Raw genomic sequence first — 24,565 nt, forward strand, 5'->3', positions numbered from 1 at the left:
ACTGTAGCGAATCTTGTATCCACCGAACTTGTTGAGCTTATCTATAAATTTCAACATTAATGCCACCTTCATCTGGACCTTCTATACACTTAATCATGTTAATTGTAAGTAAGGACAATTTTATTTCTTCTTTTCTAATTTGTATACCTTGTCTTTATTTTTCATTTCTTCTTGAACTGGTTGAACTGCTCAGGATCACATATTTCCTCCGACACATTCTCAATTTTTATGTTTGCCTTGAATATTTTAAAGCAAATTCCAGGGACGCTGGGGTGGCTCAGCAGTTGTGTGTCTGCCTTCGGCTCATGCCATAATCCCAGAGTCCCGAGATCAAGTCCCACATTAGGCTCTTTGTGTGGCACCTGCTTCTCCCTCTGCATGTGTCTCCGCCTCTCTCTTTCTTGGGCTGTCATGAATAAATAAATAAAATCTTAAAAAAAAAAAAAAGCAAATTCCAGAGATGTACTTTCACAATACATTGGTATCTATCTCTTACTGATAAGAACATTTTTTGAAGAAAACTCCACTCCCAAAGTGGGGCTTGAACTCATAACTGGGAGATCAAGAGTCACATGCTCCACTGCCTGAACCAGCCAGGTGCCCCTAATAAGATTTTTAAAGCCTAAAGATATCATACAATTACACATTTAAGAAAAGTAAAAATATTTGTTTAATAATTTATACCCAAGTCCTGATAAAAAAAATTTTACAATTGTGTTAAATATATCTACTTAGACTAATCTTTTTTGAATCCAGATATTTAAAAAGGCCCATACATTTATTTTATTGGTTATCACTATTAAATAGTTCTACAATAATGCACTTTTTCTTTTTTTAATATGAGACTGAATTCATGGAAAATCACATTATTTTCCATACATTTGGAATACTTTGGCTTTGACTAATTGCTCCAGCAACATTGAAACCTATAAATCAATTGAATAATAATTACAGGATTCTTGTGTCTTTTTTATATTTTTGTGTTCCAAATTCTTCTAGGAAATCATCCTCCAAGAATCATGCCTGGCTTAATACAACATGGCACACACAGCAGATGCAGAAGTTCTTCCCACCAGAAGTAAACTGAAATCTTGAATGTAGTATGATAAAATATAACAACATAATTTAACACTTTATTTATTCATTCACATTTTCCCCATGATATCCTCCAATCCCTTCTCTACCCCATAAGAAATCATTCTAATTTTTTACCTTTTGGGTGTGTTTTTGTGTAAAATGTGTGCAGTTTGTGCACATGTGTTTTTAATTTACATAAATGATAGTCATAAAATTCATTCTGGTGTTTTTCTCCATTTGGTGTATGCTTTGAAGATTTATCCACCCATCTAGTTTATATCTTTTTTTTTTTTTTCATCTATTGAGTTTTCTGTTATAAATATCCTGACAACCTATTATGGTATCTTATGACAGCAAAAACAGAACAAAACAAAACCCAAACCAAAGTAAAGGCACTGGGTTTCCAACATCATGTGCAGAGAAAAGTTTAACATAAAGCTGAGACTGCTATCCTTAGTGAGACCTGCTTGCCAGGCTGGCTCTTGATTGGTATCTGGGTGCTTGAATTGTCCTGGAGGATTCCTAACATTCCCTAAGAGTAGGTCACAGTGCCTAAACTTTTGTGCAATGTGGTTTATGCGGAGTATCTATTTTCCTTCTGAGAGTCTCTAATTTTGGTACATTCCAGGCAGAGAATGCATACATGACCAGCTCCCAATAAAAAAAATCTAGGGCATTCAGTCTCTGATGCATCTCTCTGGCGTCAATTATGTGTGTTATCACAATTTAGTGCTGAAGGAACTTGGTACATTGTGCTTCCATAAGGAGAGGACTCTTAGAAGCTTACACCTGATTTCCTTCAGATTTCATCCTACCTATCTTTGCTCATTTTTATCCTTTCAGTGTAACAAATCAGGTGTGAGTATTCCCGTCTTGTGAATACTCAAAGGGAATGAAAGAACATGGAAATAGCCTTAGGAACCCCCACACAAATTGAGACAGCACAGGCCTTACTAAATACCTAGCATCCTATAAATGTGTGGTCCAGAAAATCAACAGTGAGGACCAGTCTCAACTGGGTATAATTTGCTGAGTAAACCCCTTTAATCAACTACAAATTGATCACCAAATCACCACTGTGTCTGACTATGGAATAGCATCCAAACCTGCTCTTCATCTTTATTAGTTCCACGTCTTGAGGGTCACCTGCTATTATTTTATGTTCTTTCTTCACGCACAGTTTTTAAAAAATTATTTATTAATGAGAGACACACAAAGAGAGGCAGAGACACATAGGCAGAGGGAGAAGCAAGCTCCCTGCGGGGAGAGCCTGATGTGGGACTCAATCCTGGAACTCTGGGATCACGCCCTGAGCCAAAGACAGATGCTCAACCACTGAGCCACCTAGGCGTCCTCATGCACACCTTAAAAAAAAAAAAAAAAGTATCTTTTTTTTTTTTTTAATGCCGCCACAATGTATTTATTTATACTCATTTTGTTTCTAGCTCCAGGATTTGCCCTCTCATTGTTGCGGATTTATACTTAAAGCCCAGCAAGCGTTAATCACAAAGATACAATTGTTAAAACTCAACAAGCTATTTGTTTATGTATAACAACCATAAGGTTTTGCTTTTGAAATTGGATTCCAAAGCTCATTCCTTGATTTTGATCTTACCTGCCATATGACAATATAGAACACTCCTAATGGCTTAACTGCAAGGGATAATTATTTAGTACTTTCCTAAATTCTGTAACAGTAATTTCCATATTTAATGAAAAACTAGAACATAATTTAAATGGAAAAGTATCAGGGGTGGGGGAGAGAGGAATAAAAACTGGGGAAAGACCACAAAATGCTCCTTTCCAAGGAAAACCACTATGGAAGAACATCCCTTTATACATTATCTTATGCATGTACACATATACACATGCATGCACACACATACACTCACAAAGATTTGTTTGATTATGGTATGAAGGCTATAATCTATTTTTCAAAGCCCATATTAAGTATTTCTCATGTCATTACACGTATCTATCATAATCTTAATGACTTCCAAGTTAATATAGAATTTGAATTCTGAATATACCAGATTTCAAATTCCTACATATGGACAAGTACTTAATCCCATGTATAAAAAACTCAGTGATATCATCAATATGGTGCTCATTTTTTTGGTATTTTAATCTCAGAATCTTAACTTTCAATTATATGATTTCCAAATCAAAGAGATGTACAACCTATATTGACATATACTCCTTTCCCAGAACCATGCTTCAGTGCTGCCAATAGGGAAAAGCATAAAAATATCAATCTCACCTTAGAAATACATTTGATAAAATTATCAAATTCCCACAAATTTGGGGTTATTCCTTTCATGGGTGTGGGGAATAGGGTATAGAGCCTATGTGAGAAGTTCTGATAAAAGAAATAACTACTGTAATTAGAAGGCAAACATTTGAGTTGGGATGGAAATGCAGTTAGATATCACCAACTGTTATTAGTAACTACTTGTGACATTTTCAAAGTGTTACAGTAAATTCTGCCTTAACAGTGAGAGATTAAAAAAAAAATCAGTTGTATGAAATGAAGGTAAGTCCTTGCAAGGTTTAAAAAAACACACAATTTTTTCAGTCTGTACTGTCAAAAAAATTACAAAAGACAGTTCAATAGAAACTGTATACAATCGTTGGAAAACCAGTCAAGGCCCCAGATAAGAACCGACTTGAGAACAAAGGCTGTGAGAGGAGAGGAGGCAATTGTAGTAGAGTAATAACATCAGTGTTGTGGACTGTAATATCAGGTGGTTTTCTACATTTCAACAAATGTTCACTTCCCTGAATTAATTTTATTTTGCAGGTTTCCACCTCTGGATACAATTTTCATGTTTATTTAACATAAAGGTAGTGAGCACACTTACAAGTCAATGTTAAGGCTGTGTAGATTTTTAAGCTTTTATTTGAATTCCAGTTAGATAACATACAGTGTATTAGTTTCAGGTGTACAAGAGTGATTCAGCACTTCCATACATCACCCAGTGCTCATCACAAAGTGCACTCCTTCTTAATCCCTATCACCTATGTAACCCATCCCCACCCCCACCTCCCCTCTGATAACAATCAGTTTGTTCACTATATTTATACGAGTCTATTTCTTGGTTTGCCTTTTTCTCCCTTTGCTCATTTGTTTTCTTTCTTAAATTCCACATGAGTAGAAGAATCATACAGTTTTTGTCTTTGACTAATTTTCCTCAGCATAATAATCTCTAGTTCCACCCATGTTGTTGCATATGGCAATATTTTGTTCTTCTTTATGCCTGAATAACATTCCATTGTATATATACACATCCTTATCCATTTGTCAGTTGATAGACACTTGGGCTCTTTCCATAAGTTGGCTATTGTAAGTAATGCTGCTATAAACATTGGGGTGCATGTATCCCTTTGAATTAGTATTTTTGTACTCTTTGGGTAAATAACTAGTAGTACAATTGTTAGATTGTAGGGTAATTCTATTTTTAACTTTTTGAGGAACCTGCATACTGTTTTCCACAGTGGCTGCACCAGTTTGCATTCCCATCAACAGTGCAGGAGGTTCCCCATTCTTCAGATCCTTGCCAAAACCTTTTTCTTGTGTTGTTGATTTTAGCCTTTCTTACAGGTTTGAGGTGCTATCTCATTGTAATTTTGATTTGCATTCCCCTGACAATAAGTGATGTTGAGCATCTTTTCATGTCTGTTGGCCATCTGGATTTCTTCTTGGAAAAAGGTTTATTCATGTCTTATGTTCATTTTTAAATTAGATTTATTTGTTTTTTGAGTGCTGAGTTTCATACGTTATTTATATATTTTGGATATTAACTCCTTATCAAACATATCATAGGCAAATATCTTTTCCCATTCTGTAGGATGCCTTTTAGTTTTGTTTCCTTTGCTGCGCAGCAGCTTTTTATTTTGATATAGTCCCAATAGTTTTTGCTTTTGTTTCCCTTGCCTCAGGAAACCTATCTAGAAAAAAGTTGCTATAGCTGATGTCAGAGAAATTAGTGCCTGTGCTTTCTTCAAGGGCTTTTATGGTTTCAGGTCCCATCACACTTAGGTCTTTAATCTATTTTGGATTTATTTATATGTATGATGTAAGAAAATGGTTCAATTTCATTCTTTTGCATGTTGCTCTCTAGTTTTCCCAGTAACAGTTGCTGAAAAAAAAAATGCTTTTTTTTTTTCCCATTGGTTATTCTTTCCTGCTTTGTCATAAATTAGCTGAACATATACTTTGGGTTCATTTCTGAGTTTTCTATTCTGTTTAATGACCTATGTGTCTATTTTTGTGCCAGTACCATATTGTTTTGTTTACACAGCTTTGCAATATTACTGGAGGTCTAGAATTATGCCTCCAGCTTTGAGGGCTCTGCAGATTTAGCAGCAAAGTCCCTGCCCTCATGAAGCTGACATTCTACTGGGTATCAATTCTGGTACGCCCATCATTATACTTGTGTTAAGTGCCAGATCAAACTCTTTTCCTAAGTACTACCTCCTACGTGATTCTGAACAAAGACTTATCACATCACTTACAAGGTTCCTCCACTGTGTGATCTGGTGAAAACTGAGATAAATTTGATTATTGCTTAAATACCAACAAAATTAACACAAGTATTTTCTCTCTTACGAGACTAAATGATAATAAGAATCCAGGGTTTTATAAAACATCATTCTGGAGAACTTCTTCCTGACGATTCTTTGATGTTCTTACCATTCTTGTTACTTTCATAAACTGTACTGCCACCATGAGTTTTGCGATGATGGGAAAGTTTTGATCGCCATCGGAAGCTCTGGCCACATGTCTCACACTTGTAAGGTGTCTCCCCTGTGTGAACCCGCTGATGAGATTGTAGCTGTGAAGAGTGACGGAAGACCTTGCCACATACGTCACATTTGTATGGTTTCTCTTCACTGTGGACACTCTGATGAACCTTAAGACTCGAGGCCTGACTGAAGTGCTTACCACACTCCCCACACTTGTAGGGTTTCTCTCCTGTGTGGACCCTCTGATGCATGTCAAGATTCAAGCTCCACTTGAAGCCCTTCCCGCACTCCTCACATTTGTACGGCTTTTCTCCCGTGTGGACTTTTTGATGGGCTTGAAGGTGTGAACTGCGACCAAAGCTCTTCCCACACTCTTCACATTTGAAAGGTTTCTCTCCACTGTGGATTCTCTGATGGGCCAGAAGATTTGCAGCCTGCCTGAATACTTTCCCACACTCCTCACAATTAAATGGTTTCTCTCCTGTGTGGATTCTGCAATGAATTTTGAGATCTGCTCGACGATTGAATCCCTTTCCACACTCTTCACATTTGTGTGGTTTCTCACCAGTGTGGATCAGCTGGTGAATCTGAAGTCGGGAACTCTGATTGAAGCCCTGACCACACTCCTCACACTTGTAGGGTTTCTCTACACTGTGGGTCTTCAGATGGGATTGAAGATATGCTCTCTGACTGAAATCCTTCCCACATACCTCACATTTATAGGGTCTCTCTCCTGTGTGGACTACCAGATGAACTTGATAACGGGTTTTTGTCCCAAAGTTCTTCCCACACTCATCGCATTTGTATGGTTTCTCTCCTGTGTGGACTCTCTGATGGGCCTGAAGATTTGAACTCATAGTAAAGCCTTTACCACACACTTTGCATACATATGGCTTCTCTCCAGTATGGATTCTCTGATGGGCCCGAAAATGTGAAGGTTGAATGAAGCCCTTCCCACACTCCTCACATTTATAAGGTTTCTCTCGTGTGTGGCCCTTCTGATGGATATGAAGATTTGAGCTACAAAAGAAACATTTCCCGCACTCTTCACATTTGTACAGTTTTTCTCCCGTGTGGACCATACAGTGACTATTAAGTGATGACCTACGTCGGAAATTCTTACCACATTTATCACATTTGAAGGGTTTCTCCCCAGTGTGGATTCTCTGATGCTCCTGAAGATGTGAAGCATGAATGAATGCCCTTCCACATTGGTCACAATTATAAGGTTTCTCTTCCATGTGCAATTTATAATGAACATTAAGTGCTGATCTGCGACAGAAGCCATTCCCACACTTCTCACATTTGAATGGCTTCTCTACAGTGTGGACTTTCTGATGGGTTTGCAGACATGAGCTCTGACTGAATTCCTTACCACACTCATCACACTTATAGCGTTTCTCTCCCAAATGAACTCTCTGATGAATATGAAGTGCTGAGCTGTAACAGAAGCTTTTTCCACACTCACGACATGTATGAGACTTTACTCCTGAGTGGATTTGTTGATGAAGATCAAAATTGGAGACATCACTGAAATATTTCTTAAATTCACTGCACTGATCAGGTTTCTGGCCTGTGTGAGTTGTAGACTGCCCTGCCCCAACATGTCCAGGTGAATCACCTTGTTTGGGGAGCTGAGAACTCTTTATCATGGAGCCTTGACACCTACTTAAGTCACTTGCAATCTGTTGCCAGATCCTCCAGCAAGAATGCTCTTCAGGTGGCTCTGCTTCTAAAACAGTCTTCATCTTACTTTGGATCTTTCCTCCTGTAAAGACAGAATGCAGAGATGTGGACAACTGAAGGCTTTGTTCCGTATTTTCAAGATTTCATATTTAGAAGAAAGCATGAGATTTTAATTAATCCAGAGCACGTTCACGTCTTTTTCCTTGTGTATCTTATTCTCTGGTTTACATGTACATAGAACCCAAGAGGGGTCCAGTGGGCTCCTATCCACTAAGCAAGTTACACCACGTCTCCTAAGAGAAGTACAAGCTAGATGTCAAAGACTTAATTCAAAAACTGATAATATGATTCAAACTATTAACTTATGGCCACTTCTATTGAATTTGAAAGTCAGTGTAGTAAATTGAATAGTAAGTAAATTAGGTAGTTAATAAATTATGGAGACAGAAATGTTATATAGATAATAAAGAATGAATCAACCAGAACTTCAGGAAAAGCACAACAATCAAATTTTGGGTTCATTTTATATATCGTAATATCAAATACTTGAAATATTTACATTTATATATTCAAAGTATTCCTGGAAACTCTGCACATGTTCAGCTAATCTTATCTTTATTTTGACAGACATTAAATGAGTTGGCTACTATTATAAACTTCTGACCACTTGTAAGAATTTAAGTTCAGAAATTTGTCTTCGGTGTCCATCGAAAGATGAATGGATAAAGAAGATGTGGTTTATGTATACAATGGTATATTACTCCATTAGAAACAACAAATACCCACCATTTGCTTCGACATGGATGGAACTGGAGGGTATTACGCTGAGTGAAATAAGCCAATCGGAGAAGGACGAACATTATATGGTCTCATTCATTTGGGGAATATAAATAATAGTGAAAGGGAATAAAGGGGAAGGGAGAAAAAATAAGTGGGAAATATCAGAAAGGGAGACAGAACATGGAAGACTCCTAACTCTGGGAAACAAACTAGGGGTGGTGGAAGGGGAGGAGGGCGGGGGCTGGGGGTGACTGGGTGGCGGGCACTGAGGGGGGCACTTGACGCGATGAGCACTGGGTGTTATTCTGTATGTTGTCAAATTTTACACCAATAAAAAATAAATTTATTATTAAAAAAAAAAGAAAAAAGAAATTTGTCTTCCAAAAGGTTTATCCCTCTTAAAAATTGGTATTCCCAAGTCTCTATTTTTATACAAAGGTTATCTAAACATTTGGAGATTATTTTTTCAATAAACTTTTCAATTAGTTTAAGAAGTACTTTTCTTAAAACTCAACAATAAGGGAAAAAAGAACCGGGTTAAAAAATGAACCAAAGGGACGCCTGGGTGGCTCAGTGGTTGAGCGTCTGTCTTCGGCTCAGGGCATGATCCCAGAGTTCCAGGATCAAGTCCCACATCGGGCTTCCTGTAGGGAGCCTGCTTTTCCCTCTCCCGATGTCTCTGTCTCTCTCTGCTTGTGTCTCTCATGAATAAGTAAATAAATAATCTTTAAGAAGAAAAAAAAAAAGAACCAAAACCCCTAACATATACTTTAGCGAAGAAAATATACAGATGGGCCAATAAGCATATGAAAAGATGCTCCACATTTTATGTAATCAGGGAAAGGCAAATCCAAACACCGAGATACCCTACACACTTACTAGAATGGTCAAAATCAGAACACCAACACCACCAAATGCTGCCAAGATATAGAGCAACAGGAACTCTCATTCACTGCTGGTAGGAATGCAAAATGGTACAGCCACTTTGGAAGAGTTTGGTGGTTTCTTACAAAACTAAACGTACTCTTAGCATATTCTCCTGATACTGCCCAATTTGGTATTAACCAAAAGGATTTGAAATTTTAAGGCCACACAGAAAACTATACACAGATGTTTATAACAGGTTTATTCGGGATCCCTGGGTGGCGCAGCAGTTTGGCGCCTGCCTTCGGCCCAGGGCGCGATCCTGGAGACCCAGGATCGAATCCCACGTCAGGCTGCTTTTTCCTCTGCCTGTGTCTCTGCCTCTCTCTCTCTCTCTCAGTGTGACTATCATAAATAAATAAAAATTTATTTAAAAAAAAACCAGATTTATTCATAAGGACAAAACTTGGAAAAAAAAAGGAAAAAAAATGCTCTCCAGTGGGTGAACAGATAAATATTACCTGTGGTACATTGATATAATGGAATATTATTTGGTGCTAAAAAGAAATGAGCTATTAGCCATGAAAAGACACAGAGAAAATGTAAATGCACACTATTAAGTGAAAGAAGCCAAACTGAAAAGTATGATTCCAACTATACAACATTCTTAAAAAGGTAAAAGTATGGACACAGTAAAATGATCAGTGGTTGCCAAGGGTTAGAGGGGAGGGGATGAATAGGTGGAGGACAGGATTTTTAGGGCAAGTGTAACCATTCTTTATAATACAGTAATGGTGCCTACATGGCTTTATCCATTTGTCCAAGTCCATAAATGTGGTACCACCAAGAGTGAACCCTAATGTAAAGTACAGACTCAGTGATAATGATGTGTGAATACAAATTCATCAATTATAGCGGGCGGGGGATATTGATAATATAGGAAGCTCTGGGTACATGGGGACAAGGGATATATGGGATATCTCTGTCCATTCCCTCTCAACTTTGCTATGAACCTAAAACTGCTCTAAAAAAAAGTCTTTGAAAGCACTATGAAAAAATCTTTATGAAAGAGAAATTTACTCCCCTACCTGTATGAATAGTCAATTGAAAGCTGCCCCCTCAGGACGCCTTGGTGGTTCAGTGGTTGAGCATCTGCCTTTGGCTCAAGGCATGATCCCGGAGTTCCGGGATTGAGTCCCACATCAGGCTTCCTGCATGGAGCCTGCTTCTCTCTCTGCCTGTGTCTCTGCCTCTCTCTCCCTGTGTCTCTCATGAATAAATAAATAAAATCTTAAAAAACAAACAATATCAGGAAGGGAGACAGAACATAAAGACTCCTAACTCGGGGAAACGAACTAGGGGTGGTGGAAGGGGAGGAGGATGGGTGTTGGAGGGGAATGGGTGACGGGCACTGAGGTGGACACTTGACGGGATGAGCACTGGGTGTTTTTCTGTATGTTGGTAAATTGAACACCAATAAAAGTTAATTAAAAAAAAAACAAACAAACAAACAAAAAAACCTGCCCCCTCTTTCGATCCAGTAGACAAGTGGTAAACAGCCTCTAACTAACTCTGCCTTGGGTCCCTTTATTGGAAAGGTACTTCAGTGTCTAGACAACTGGAATGTCTAGAATGAATTGGAGGTTTGGGAGTGAATACTTAAATGGCACACAGCATAAAGCAGAGAGTGGAACTTTAGCTCCTACAGGAAAGTTTCCTTCATGAGGACAAAAGGGCAATAAAGTTGAGAAGAAAATATACGTGGAACTTTAGCTCCTACAGGCAAGTTTCCTTCATGAGGACAAAAGGACAATAAAGTTGAGAAGAAAATATACATGGTTTTAAACTCAACAGTAATTCAGATCTCTAGGGGGAAAAAAAAGACAATAGAAATGAGCCCAGGAAAAGGAAAAAATGAGGTCACAGTGTAAACTCTGGAAGCCAACCCTAGAGGGGGAGTTTGATCCTGCTAGGAACTCTTCCCAGACAGACACATGGATGGTTCCTCATGATTTTTAAGTCTCTGCTCAGCCCAACAATGAGCCCCTTTACTGCCCATTATAAAATAATTAATCCCGTCCTCACCCAGTGCACCTCCTGTGACTCCAATCCCTCCTTGTTTATGTAGCATACAGCACCTGGCACCATGAGACATGCTAAGTCTTCTGTTGTTCACCATGTCTGTCCCACCATGATGAGGCATCAAGGAGGGAAGTATGTTACACTGTGTAGGCTGAACACATTTGACACCTTCCTACTTTATCATGAATGCCCAGAACTGTGCCCAGAACATGGTGATAGTTAACAAATGTGTGTTGAATAAATAAATGAATCCCAGTTTGACTATTTTGGTGAGAGTTTATAAGCCAAGTCCTAGAAGGAAAACATATTTTCTATGTAAGTTATTTGAAAGAGGAAAGGGACAAAACACTGTGGCTTTGCTGGAAAGCTGCAAAGCTATATACAAGGGACACCAAGAGCCAGGGGTACATGATGCAGAATGCTAATAAGAAAATCAAAGATGAGTTCTTTATAGATTTTGGAAACTAGCCCTTTATCTGATATGTTGTTTGCAAATATCTTCTCCCATTCTGTAGGTTGTCTTTTAGTTTTGTTGACTGTATCCTTTGCTGTGCAAAAGCTTCTTATCTTGATGAAGTCCCAATAGTTCATTTTTGCTTTTGTTTCTTTTGCCTTTGTGGATGTATCTTGCAAGAAGTTACTGTGGCCGAGTTCAAAAAGGGTGTTGCCTGTGTTCTCTTCTATGATTTTGATGGACTCTTGTCTCATATTTAGATCTCTCATCCATTCTGAGTTTATCTTTGTGTATGGTGAAAGAGAGTGGTCCAGTTTCATTCTTCTGCATGTGGATGTCCAATTTTCCCAACACCATTTATTGAAGAGACTGTCTTTCTTCCAATGGATAGTCTTTCCTCCTTTATCGAATATTAGATGACCATACATTTCAGGGTCCACTTCTGGGTTCTCTATTCTGTTCCATTGATCTATGTGTCTGTTTTTGTGCCAGTACCACACTGTCTTGATGACCACAGCTTTGTAGTACAACCTGAAATCTGGCATTGTGATGCCCCCAGATAGGGTTTTCTTTTTTAAAATTCCCCTGGCTATTCGGGGTCTTTTCTGATTCCACACAAATCTTAAAATAATTTGTTCTAACTCTCTGAAGAAAGTCCATGGTATTTTGATAGGGATTGCATTAAACGTGTAAATTGCCCTGGGTAACATTGACATTTTTACAATATTAATTCTGCCAATCCATGAGCATGGAATATTTTTCCATCTCTTTGTGTCTTCCTCAATTTCTTTCAGAAGTGTTCTATAGTTTTTAGGGTATAGATCCTTCACCTCTTTGGTTAGGTTTATTCCTAGGTATCTTATGCTTTGGGGTGCAATTGTAAATGGGATTGACTCCTTAATTTCTCTTTCTTCAGTCTCATTGTTAGTGTATAGAAATGCCACTGATTTCTGGCCATTGATTTTGTATCCTGCCATGCTACCAAATTGCTGTATGAGTTCTAGCAATCTTGGGGTGGAGGCTTTTGGTTTTTCTATGTAGAGTATCATGTCATCGGCGAAGAGGGAGAGTTTGACTTCTTCTTTGCCAATTTGAATGCCTTTAATGTCTTTTTCTTGTCTGATTGCTGAGGCGAGGACTTCCAGAACTATGTTGAACAGCAGTGGTGAGAGTGGACATCCCTGTCTTGTTCCTGATCTTAGGGGAAAGGCTCCCAGTGCTTCCCCATTGAGAATGATATTTGCTGTGGGCTTTTCGTAAATGGTTTTTAAGATGTCGAGGAAAGTTCCCTCTATCCCAACACTCTGAAGTGTTTTGATCAGGAATGGATGCTGTATTTTGTCAAATGCTTTCTCTGCATCTAATGAGAGGATCATATGGTTCTTGGTTTTTCAAAATCATAGAAGAGAACATAGGCAACACCCTTTTTGAACTTGGCTACAGTAACTTCTTGCAAGATACATCCACAAAGGCAAAAGAAACAAAAGCAAAAATGAACTATTGGGACTTCATCAAGATAAGAAGCTTTTGCACAGCAAAGGATACAGTCAACAAAACTAAAAGACAACCTACAGAATGGGAGAAGATATTTGCAAATGACATATCAGATAAAGGGCTAGTTTCCAAAATCTATAAAGAACTTATTGAACTCAACACCAAAGAAACAAACAATCCAGTCATGAAATGGGCAAAAGACATGAAGAGAAATCTCACAGAGGAAGACATGGACATGGCCAAGATGCACATGAGAAAATGCTCTGCATCACTTGCCATCAGGGAAATACAAATCAAAACCACAATGAGATACCACCTCACACCAGTGAGAATGGGGAAAATTAACAAGGCAGGAAACAACAAATGTTGGAGAGGATGCGGAGAAAAGGGAACCCTCTTACACTGTTGGTGGGAATGTGAACTGGTGCAGCCACTCTGGAAAACTGTGTGGAGGTTCCTCAAAGAGTTAAAAATAGACCTGCCCTACGACCAGCAATTGCACTGTTGGGGATTTACCCCAAAGATTCAGATGCAATGAAACGTCGGGACACCTGCACCCCGATGTTTCTATCAGCAATGGCCACAATAGCCAAACTGTGGAAGGAGCCTCGGTGTCCATCGAAAGATGAATAGATAAAGAAGATGTGGTTTATGTATACAATGGAATATTACTCAGCAATTAGAAACGACAAATACCCACCATTTGCTTCAACGTGGATGGAACTGGAGGGTATTATGCTGAGTGAAATAAGTCAATCGGAGAAGGACAAACAGTGTATGTTCTCATTCATTTGGGGAATATAAATAATAGTGAAAGGGAATATAAAGGAAGGGAGAAGAAATGTTGGGAAATATCAGGAAGGGAGACAGAACATAAAGACTCCTAACTCGGGGAAACGAACTAGGGGTGGTGGAAGGGGGGAGGAGGGCGGGTGTTGGAGGGGAATGGGTGACAGGCACTGAGGTGGACACTTGACGGGATGAGCACTGGGTGTTTTTCTGTATGTTGGTAAATTGAACACCAATAAAAATTAATTAAAAAAAAATCAAAGACGGCAAGAATCCTTGGGGTGAAAAGGAAGGAGGGCCTCTGCTGGTTCCTTTTGAAGATTTAGGACTGTTTCTTTGTTCCCACTCTTGTGGGAAAATTGTGGATGTACAGATGTGTGGACAAAATAGCCCAAAACAACAGTTTTTCTAGTTGAAAAACTCCAATACTCTAGCAAGGTGGAAAGATTTAAAAGCTTCAGGACAGAAACTCAGAGAATCACTGCCAACAGGACAGAAGTCATTATACAAAATGCCTATGAAAGTCACAGATATAAACTAACACATGAAATGTTTATTCTGATTACAAATGAAAGATGCACTTCCTAGTATGGTTCATACTAAAAAAAAAAAAAAAAAAAAAAAGAAAAACTTGAAAACTTTGGCTCTAGAAGTTACATAGTCCTTAACTGAACAAATTGTTCAGATGGAAAGATAAGTTGCAATAGAATCTTGGAAAATATATCCTTAAGTAAGTATGTACTTTTTGGTAGGTAATATAGTTCATAGTTATATTTAACAAATTGACCTCTAAAAAACTACTCTTAAAAGAGTAGTTGTGGGATGCTGGGTGGCTCAGTGGTTGAGCATCTGCCTTCGGCTTAGGTCATGATCCCCGGGGTCCTGGGACCAAGTCCCACATTGGGCTCCTTGCGGGGAGCCAGCTTTTCCCTATCCCTATGTCTCTGCCTCTCTCTGTGTGTCTCTCATGAATAAATAAAATCTTCAACAAGAAGAAAAAAAAAAAGAGAAGTTGTGTGGGGTGCCTGGGTGGCTCCGCCAGTGAAGTGGTTGGCTCTTGGTTTCAGTTCAGGTCATGATCTCAGGGTTGTGAAATCAACCCCTGTGTCAGGCTCTGTGCTTGGCAGGGAGTTTGCTTGAGGATTCTCTCTCTCTCCCTCTGCCCCTACCACCACTTACAAACATGTGCTCTCATAAATAAGTAAGTAAATAAATGTTAAAAAAAAAAAAAAAAAAACAGAGTAGTAGTGTAAGGGGTACAGGAAATGTCTCTGAGGATGTGAGAGTAAACTTCCTGATTCTCTCTAGGTTGGAATGTTTGTTCACTAGTTGAAAAACACCAAATCTTCATTTAAAAAAATCAAGGAAAAACTATGAAATCTATATTCTTTAACATTTGTTTAATAACTACATTTGTAGAAAATAAAAAGCACAGTATATTTTTGAACCAGAGATACAGGCAGCATCCATGTATGCATCTCCTATTAGTTTTACCTTAAATCTTCCCCCTCAAGGACAGGGAAGGAAAAACCCGGGAGTGGTAACATGGGTGGGCTCTGAAAGAGGCAAATGGGCTGCAGATGATAAATCTTCAAGAGGAAGGCAGCCTACAACCTGGTCAACACTGTGTGACACTGTAGGAAACATCTTTCTCCTTCTCTTGGGGGAAATCTGAGAATCAGACACCAGAATTCTTGTTCCAAAAGTATTCTTCCCAGAAATGAGAATGCCTCTCAAAGGAAGGTTCTACAAAAGCCACAAACAAAGCATGTTACTCAGTATGGTCACAACCACCATGCTTACAAGCTTCCCCTGGGATGGTTCAAGTGCATACACCCAAACACACATTTATGCCAAGGGTACCCAAGAAAGTAAGTGAAATAGAAAGTAACTGGACAGGCATTCGTCAAAAGACAAAAAAGTGTTCTGCAATATCCTTCATTCATTCTGGTTTGCACATAACCTACAGTTATCACCATGACCCATGGAGACACAGAGGTCTCCCATCCATTAACACGTTCACCAAGTCAACACACATTTCCAGATACCTGCCACATACCCAATGATTTTAGGCATTGAGGATATAGCAATGGAAAAAAAACCAGACACAATCCCTCACTCATGGGGATTACACTTCAGGGGGCACAGAGAGGAGATGAGCAAGCGAACAAAAACATATGAGGCACAATATAAGGTAAAACAAGGAGAGTAAAGAGACAGTCACAGTTTACTAAGTTGGTCAGAAAAGGCCTTTCTTGTGACGTTGAAACTAAGCAGAGACAGGAAGCAAAGAAGAGAGGGAGGGAGGGGAGGGAGAGGAAGGGGACATAAGGATTTCAGGTAAAAAGGTATGTCAGCCAGAGAGTAAGGGCTCTGAGAGACAAGTATGTGTGGTAGGCAGTTTAAATGGCTCCCAAAGATTCCACATCCTGTTTTTTGGAATGTAGAATATGTTATCTTACATGGCAAAGGGGAATTAAGGTTGCAGATGGAATTTAGGCTGCTAATCAGCTGACCTTAAAATGGAAGACTCACCTCTATTATCCAAATGGGCTCAATGCAACCAAAAGGACCCTTCAAGATGGAAGAAGAGCATAGGCAGGCAATGTGACAGCAGAAGAATGGGCAGGGAGAAGCAATGTTGCTGGCAGTGAAGATGGTGGAAAGGAGCCACAAGCTTAAAAACATGGGGTAACTGCTAGAAGTTGAAAAAGCAAAGACCCAGATTCTCCCATAGACTTCCAAAAAGGAAATGCATCTGTGCTGACACTTTGAGCCCCGGAAGAACCATGTCACACCTCTGACCCAGAGAGCTACACGGCAGTCACCCTGTGTCGCCCTAAGCTGTGCAGTGTGTGGCAATTTGTTAGGAGAGCAGCGGGCACTTCGGCGTCCCTAGCAGGTCTGAGAAACATGAGGAAGCGGAGCAAGAGGAAGGGGACAAGTGATGTGTTCAGAGAGGAAGTGGGAGATGAGAACACCATGGAGGACTTTAGGAGCTACTTGAATCGGCTTTAACTCAAAGAAAAATAAGCCATAAAGAGTTCTGGAGCAGAGAGGCATGGCGCTCTCACTTGTACTTCCTAAGGATCAGCTTAGGCTGCTACATGGAGAACAGACAACACAAGGGATGGTATGGAACAGGCACACAATATAAACGCAGCTGGAATGATTCAAGACAGAGTCTGGCAATCTGAACTGGGTGAAGGCAAAGGAGGCAGAAAGAATTCAGACAGATGGAAGAACACTTGCTAGGACTCCCACCTGCTTGGTTCTTGCCTGATTTTTCTTCTCTCTGGGTTGCTAGCATCATCCAGAGGGTTTTTTTTTTTTTTCTTTCTCAAAGCAGAATACATCACAGAAGCAGGGGTGGTGAGCTGTGAACACGCTAAGCCACATACTTAAAATGAACACATGAAAGCTACAACTGCCTGTCTGGATTCCTACACCTATTGATCAATTAATCAAAACCAGCATTTTTTGAGCACTTAAAAAAAACACGACCTATTTCAAGACCCAGACATATATCCACAAATATCTACCACACAATCAGCGGGACATTCTGCTGTAACGTATTCCGTTCTTTCTAACAAGCTGAGCTTTTCTACTTTATTTCATTAAAAAGTGTTTGTGCACCACCAATGCAGGTGACCATTTATTTCAAGACTCCTGAAGCCTCGAACACCTAAGGACAGAGAGCCAATCCAGGAAGCTGACATTAAGGCACAGAGTGCCTGTCCTCACCCACAGAAATCAGGTTCCTGAAGTTCTCCAGCATCACGTCTCCATACAGTTTCCTCTGGGCGGGGTCCAGCAGCCCCAGCTCCTCCTCCGTGAAGACCACTGCCACATCCTTGAACGTCACTGTCTCCTACAACACCAAGCACATGCAGCGTCAGACCTGCACCCACTGGGAGCCAGGCAGCACTGAGGAGGTGGAGAGGATGGTGGGAAGCAGTTTCAGGGTTTGAGAGATTCAAGTCCATCCATAGGCTTGTAGGCCCTTCTCCATCTACCTGGCCAATGCCACATACGGATTTTCCTTGGCCTCACCAGAAAGTGTGGCAATGACAACGTCCTTATGTTTTTATTTTGTGTCTGGAGTCAATTTACAAATAACCACCAAGAACTCTAAATGCACATCCTAGATGACCTACGTGTTAATTTTTGGTACACACTGCTGACTGTCCCAGAAGCATCTACAATTCAGCCAAACATATCTGATTGTACCCACTGTCTTCCTTTCTCACACATGAACCCTATCATTTCACTTTAATGTGTGCTAAACTCACAAGCTTTAGGTACCCTTGTGGGACAGCTGTGTGGTTCACCCCAGGTAACAGTGGGCATCAGGTTCTGTAGCCAACAGGCCTCAGTGCCATTCCCAAGGGTCTGTACCTTACAAGTTGTGAGACTTTGGATGAGACTGCCTGTAGTTACCTAAGTTTCTTCTCTATATGTGGTCCTTCCATGATGGAGCTCTTCCAAGGATTAAATCAGGGAACATCTACAGCATTTGGAACAGTGTTGGCACAGAGGAAATGCCTAACCAACAGTTACTATCATTCATGTTATTTCTTCATGTTGCCAGTATCAGTATCTTTTTCACCTAAATTTTGGGGCTATGTGTTATCCCAGAGAACAGATGATCTATCCCTTTCTGTTCTGAATAAACATCATTTAATTTTACATATTCTTCTCATTAGAATACATCCTGTAAGAACACTATTTTACATAGATATTGTTTCCATGTCTGATAACTTGAAAATAATTGCAAAGGACGATTACAAGGCCGAAAAATAAGCACATTTAAAATTATGATCATATGATGGCAGATTTTCTTCCCAATCTTCTTCTCACTCTCCTAAACTTGCAAGAGAATGGGACAACCCAGGTTCTCTGTATGATGGCCCAGAGCAGGCTATATATCTTTCCATGGCTTTGGTAATCTGAGTTGGAAGAACAATTTGTGTTAGTATTCCCACTTATTTGACTGCAAATTAATAGAACTCCCTTTTCAGATGTTTACTCATATTTCTCATTTGTGACACACCTGTGCATGTCCTGCTTTGTATTCCATTGGGTTTTTTTTTTTTTCCCTTTAACCGTATGCGTAAGTTTCGTATTATGGGCTTTGTCTTTTTTTTCTGGAATCCCTGTGGTAAATATTTTTGCCTCAGGTTATTGCTCCTGGTAATTTCACCTAAGGTGTCTTTTGCCATAGAGAAATTTAAAGATTTTTTTTTTAGGATTTTATTTATTTATTTGAGAGACAGTGAGTGAGAGAGAGCATGAGTAGGGGGAGGGGCAGAGGAAGAGGGAGAAGCAGGCTCCCCACTGAGCAGGGAGCACCACATGGGGCTTGATCCCAGGACCCTGAGATCATGACCTGAGCAGAAGACAGACACTTAACCAACTAAACCAACCCAGCACCCTGGAATTTAAAGATTTTATACAACGAGTGTGCTAACTGCCATCTTTGTGTCTGTAGCACTGAGCAGGTCAGTGAAGGGGAGTGACCACAGGAAGAGAATCACCCTGAGAAGGGAATCAGGGAGCAGCACCACCTGTGAAAATCATCTCTCAAAAGAACACTCCAGGTACATTACAGGTCCCAGGGCCCGAAATGAATTCTTTCTGTTTTTTCTGTTTCCCTATCTCTTCCACTTGAGCAGAATGCCTCACATTTCTGGCCTTGGTTTCTTGTATGAATCTGACCAAGTCTGTCATATTCACACGTTTTAAGATGAAGATAAGATCAATCCTCCTCCCTCAGCTGCTCCAAAGAGTAAATGCACAGAATGCGCCCATACTCGAAGGCACAGGGAAGATAGAGTCCAGCTCTCCCTGTGGAAACCTCCAGCAATGTCTTTGTGGAGCAGCGCTTACAGCCTGCTGTGCTGTGCTTGCAGTTGGATAATCCACCTAAACAACAGCTTACACCTGCACATATCGAATGTGAGGACAAAAAACTGGCAGATTCTTTTCAGACTTGGTTTGGGTGGGGGGAAAGGTTTGATGTAGGCAAGTGGTCACTGCAGTGTTGGTTAGGATAATAAAATCCCTAAACTATGTATGTGTCTATAAATGGGAAGGAGTTAAAGACAGAAAGGTACAGGGGCACTTGGGTGGCTCAGTGGCTGAGTGTCTGCCTTTGGCTCAGGGTGTGATCCCAGGGTCCCAGAATCACTCCCACATCAGGCTCCCCAGATGGAGCCTGCTTCTCCCTCTGCCTGTGTCTCTGCCTCTCTCTGTGTCTCTCAGGAATAGATAAAGTCTTTGAAAAAAAAAAGAACATTACATAGCACTAACGGGAAAAAAATCAGAATTTAAAATTAGGTGTATTTTGTGAATATAAATTCAGTTATGAATGCCCATAAGGATAGGAGTAGGAGAAAATTACAATAGTTCATTTGTCAGGAGGGAAGTAATGAAGTGGGAGAACTGCTCATTTCTAGTAATTTTTCTACTGCATAAAATAATCATAAAACAAAAGCTAACTACATGCAATGTAAATTCAAAAGGGACAAAAGTAAGACACTGGTGCAAAATAGGTCCTCAAATGCCTGTTGTTCTGCCCAGAAAAACATGATGATCTGAGTAATGAGATGGAATTTGGAAAGTGAAAAAAGGCAAGCCCTACTCACCTTGAACATGGTCATGTGTCCTCCTCCTTCTGGGGGTAGGTAGGCCAAGTCCTGAGTTGCACAGATCCCACAAAGCAGAACTGCACCTGGTGGGGTGCCTAGGAAGGCAGAAAAAGGCATTAAAGGTAGCCCGGGATGCTGCTCCCCTACAGGGATGATTACCGTGAATCTGTACACGAACGTTCACAGCACCGTTATTCAGGAACTGGAAACCACCGAAACGTCAATCTATAATCTATGCATGAACGAACAAATTGTGGCAAAATCCACACAATGGAATATTATTCACCAATTAAGAGGAAGGGGGTACTGATTATGCTACAACATGGATGAACTTGTAAACACTACTGAAAATGAAAGAGGACGGTCACTTTCCAAAGGCCGGATATTGTGGGATTCCATTTATACAAAATGTCCAGAGGCAAATCTATGGAGACAGAAAGCAGGTTACTGGTTGCTGGGGTCGTTAACTGGGGGGGTGGATCACGAGGGTTAACTGAAAATGGGCACAAAGAATCCAACTGGGGAAACAAAAATATTCTAAACTGAATTATAGTAATTATAGTAATGGCTGCACCACTCAGGAAAGTTACTAAAAATCATTGATTTGTGCAACTAAAATGGGGTGAATTCTAGGATATGTACAATATACCACAAGTTGGTAAAAGTAAATGTTTATTCATCTACATGTCATTTGAATTAGCAAGACGATTCTGAGTCCCTATCACCACAATATTATATTTGAACAAATGAGTAAATAGTAGGGGAGAAGCTGGTCCTCGTGGCAGAGTGCCGACTAATACGTGTCTCTTCCCATAAGATTTTATTAATTTTAAGAGAAAAAAATAGTAACTTTACAATGGAGAAACCTAATAGAAACCACCTCTAGAACTAGTCAACAAGGTTGAGTTCACCAATACATGGACAAACCAACCTACTTTGGCTCTTGTTATGTTGCAATGGCAAGGATGCCTCAATGCTTCTGTGGAATCACTCCCAACAACGCATATCAAAACCTAAACATGGATACATCAGATAAATCCCAAATGAAGAACTTTCTCCCAAATAACTTCCCTCTACACTCTTTAAAAGCATCAAGAGGGATGCCTGGGTGACTCATCAGTTGAGCATCTGCCTTTGGCTCAGGGCGTGATCCCACAGTTCCAGGATCGAGTCCCACATCAGGCTCCCTGCATGGAGCCTGCTTCTCCCTCTGCCTGTGTCTCTGCCTCTCTCTCTCTGCGTCTCTCATGAATAAATAAATGAAAAATATTTTTAAAAATAAAATAAAATCATAAAAGCATCAAGAACTGGCACCTGGGTGGCTCAGTCAGTTGGGCATCTGACTCTTGATTTCAGCTCAGGTCTTGATCTCAGGGTGAGCCCCTTGTCGGACTCCATACTGAACATGGAGTCTGCTTGAGATTCTCTCTCTCCCTATCCTCTGCCCTTTCCCCCATTCCTATTCTCCCTCTCTCTAAACAAAGAAATAAAATCTAAAAAAATAATGATAATAAATAATAAGTAAGTAAAAATAAAAGCATTGAAACCAGGGGCACCAGGCTCCATCAGTAGACCATGTGACTCTTGATATTGGGGTCATGAGTTCAAGGCCCCACACTGGGCATAGAGTTTATCTAGAAAAAAAAAAAGCATCAATGAAAAAGATAAAGGTTGTGGAATACAGTTCACATTAAGGAACATCAAGTACGACAAAAATTTTGTAAAATGTGTGTAAACAAATATATAGCTTAAGGCAATCCATAAAATTGGACTTTGAACTGGGATGGAGTAGAGGAGACTGGTTATAATGCCTTTAAATGAAAACAGAACAAAATTAACTGAAAGACTATGGATTACATAACAGGATGTTATATAATGTTATCCAGCACTATCTAACAAGTAACATTACATTTAACATCTAATAGATGTTAAATAGACACTATTGTATAAATATTGTATAATATGTATAATATTGTATAAATAATAGACATTATTGTATAATATAATATCTAATATTGCCAACTGAGTGATGTTAAAATTCTATAATCAGCCTCTCCTAAATCCTTCTTCCTAACACATCTCCTAATACCCATATATGGGGCTTTGTTCCTTCAGAAAGCTAAAATAAGCTGTCACTGAATTACAAGTATAATTCCTGATGTTATGCTGACAGAGCCACAAAACAGGCAAGATGTAAACAATTAGGGAATTTGAGTAAAGAGTAAGAATTTCTTATACTATTTTTACAACTTTTCGAAGGAAAAATTTTAAATTATATAAAGTCTTAAAATATCAGAAAACAGTCGTAGCAATAACAGTAATAATGAGGATAATAAATATCATGAAATTATATGGAAGTTCATTAATTTATTTTTTCTTGCCAGTGTTTAAAAATTTCCATAGTTATGGGGTACCTGGCCGGCTCAGTTGGTGGAGCATGCAACTCTTCATCTTGGGGTTCTAAGTTCAAGCCCCACATTGGGTAGAAGATTACTTAAAAATAAAATCTTTTTTTTTTAAAGATTTTATTTATTTATTCATGAGAGACAGAGAGAGGCAGAGACACAGGTAGAGAGAGAAGCAGGCTCCATGCAGGGAGCCAGACGTGGGACTCGATCCGGGGTCTCCAGGATCAGGCCCTAGGCCAAAGGTGGCACTAAACCACTGAGCCACCCGAGCTGCCCTTAAAAATAAAATCTTAAGGGGTTCCTGGGCAGCTCAGTCGGTTAAGTAAGAGTGTGTACTCTTCATTTTGGCTCGGGTCATGATCTCAAGATCCTGGAATCAAGCCCGGCATCAGGCTCTGCGCTCAGCAGAAGTCTGCTTGAGAGTCTCTCCTTCTCCCTCTGCCCTGCCCCTGCACAAGCATGTGCACGTGCTCTCTAATACATAAATAAATCTTTTTTATAAAATAAAGAATAAAATAAAATCTTTAAAAAATTTCCATAGTTAAAACAAACCAGGAGAAAAAGACAGAGAAATATATGATAGTTTTGTGAAATGTTTATAAACAAACATATAAATATACACAAAGAACCACCAAACAGAAATGCATTAAAAGCTTCACAGCTGGGCAGCCCGGGTGGGTGGCTCAGTGGTTTAGCGCCGCTTTCAGCCTGGGGTGTGATCCTGGAGACCTGGGATCAAGTCCTGCATTAGGCTCCCTGCATGGAGCCTGCTTCTCTCTCTGCCTGTGTCTGTGCCCCTCTCTCTCTGTATCTCTCATGAATAAATAAATAAAATCTTAAAAAAAAAAAAAAGCTTCACAGCTGCTACTTTGGATTAATGAGTAATTAAAAATTTTTTTCCCTCATATTCTGTATTTTCTGAATGTTCCATAATTATATGGTTCTATAATAATTAAACATATTATAAGTAATAAATGAAACAGAATAGTTGACAGTGTTTGGAAAAACTCAAAAAAGTCACAAACCACTAGCTTTGCTTTTCAGGTCCTCCAGAATCAAGGGCTAACTACCTGGGGTCTGATTTCTGTGGGTTCCTACAGCTTAAGAAGAACATACCCAAGAGATTAGGAACTCGAGCTCTGGACTCAGACTGTATTCATCCCAATCCTAGCTTGGCCTCTTACTACGTGGGGACTTTGGGAAAAGAATTTATGCTCCATGGGTCTCAATCTCATTTTACAGAATAGAAAAAGAAAGCAGGATTTCTTCACAGAGCTATGGTATGGCACAATGTATTTGTATAAATCTGTCACTGGTGAAGTCGGCAGTTAAGGGTCAATTATTATTAATGCCCATGCCCAATTACACGTGTATCATCTGATTGATGTGAACACTGTTGCGAAAGAAAAATGCCAAATCCCACTCACGTGGAACCTTGCTGTAGTAGTCAAGGAGTCACTCCTTAGATCTCTGCGCAGCTCTTTTTGAGAAGTTAGGCTGGGGAAAGAAAAGAATGTTATGAAATGCCATGATCG

At 39.7% G+C, this 24,565-nt stretch overlaps 1 protein-coding gene across 1 annotated transcript in view; it reads right to left on the reverse strand.

The window, feature by feature from the left end:
- The window catches only part of LOC121478990 (zinc finger protein 226-like), a 39,229-nt gene that overhangs the window by 12,858 nt on the left and 1,806 nt on the right, over positions 1–24,565 (reverse strand). The window contains exons 2-5 of the mRNA XM_041734510.1: positions 24,458–24,527; positions 20,620–20,717; positions 17,717–17,843; positions 5,728–7,591 (exon numbers count right to left, since the gene is read on the reverse strand). Of these exons, the coding sequence (XP_041590444.1) occupies positions 5,728–7,591; positions 17,717–17,843; positions 20,620–20,634 (2,006 nt within the window). The 5' untranslated portion in view covers positions 20,635–20,717; positions 24,458–24,527. The remainder of the gene's footprint in view (positions 1–5,727; positions 7,592–17,716; positions 17,844–20,619; positions 20,718–24,457; positions 24,528–24,565) is intronic.

Source organism: Vulpes lagopus, chromosome 2, assembly GCF_018345385.1.
Source record: "Vulpes lagopus strain Blue_001 chromosome 2, ASM1834538v1, whole genome shotgun sequence".
Lineage (NCBI taxonomy): Eukaryota > Metazoa > Chordata > Mammalia > Carnivora > Canidae > Vulpes > Vulpes lagopus.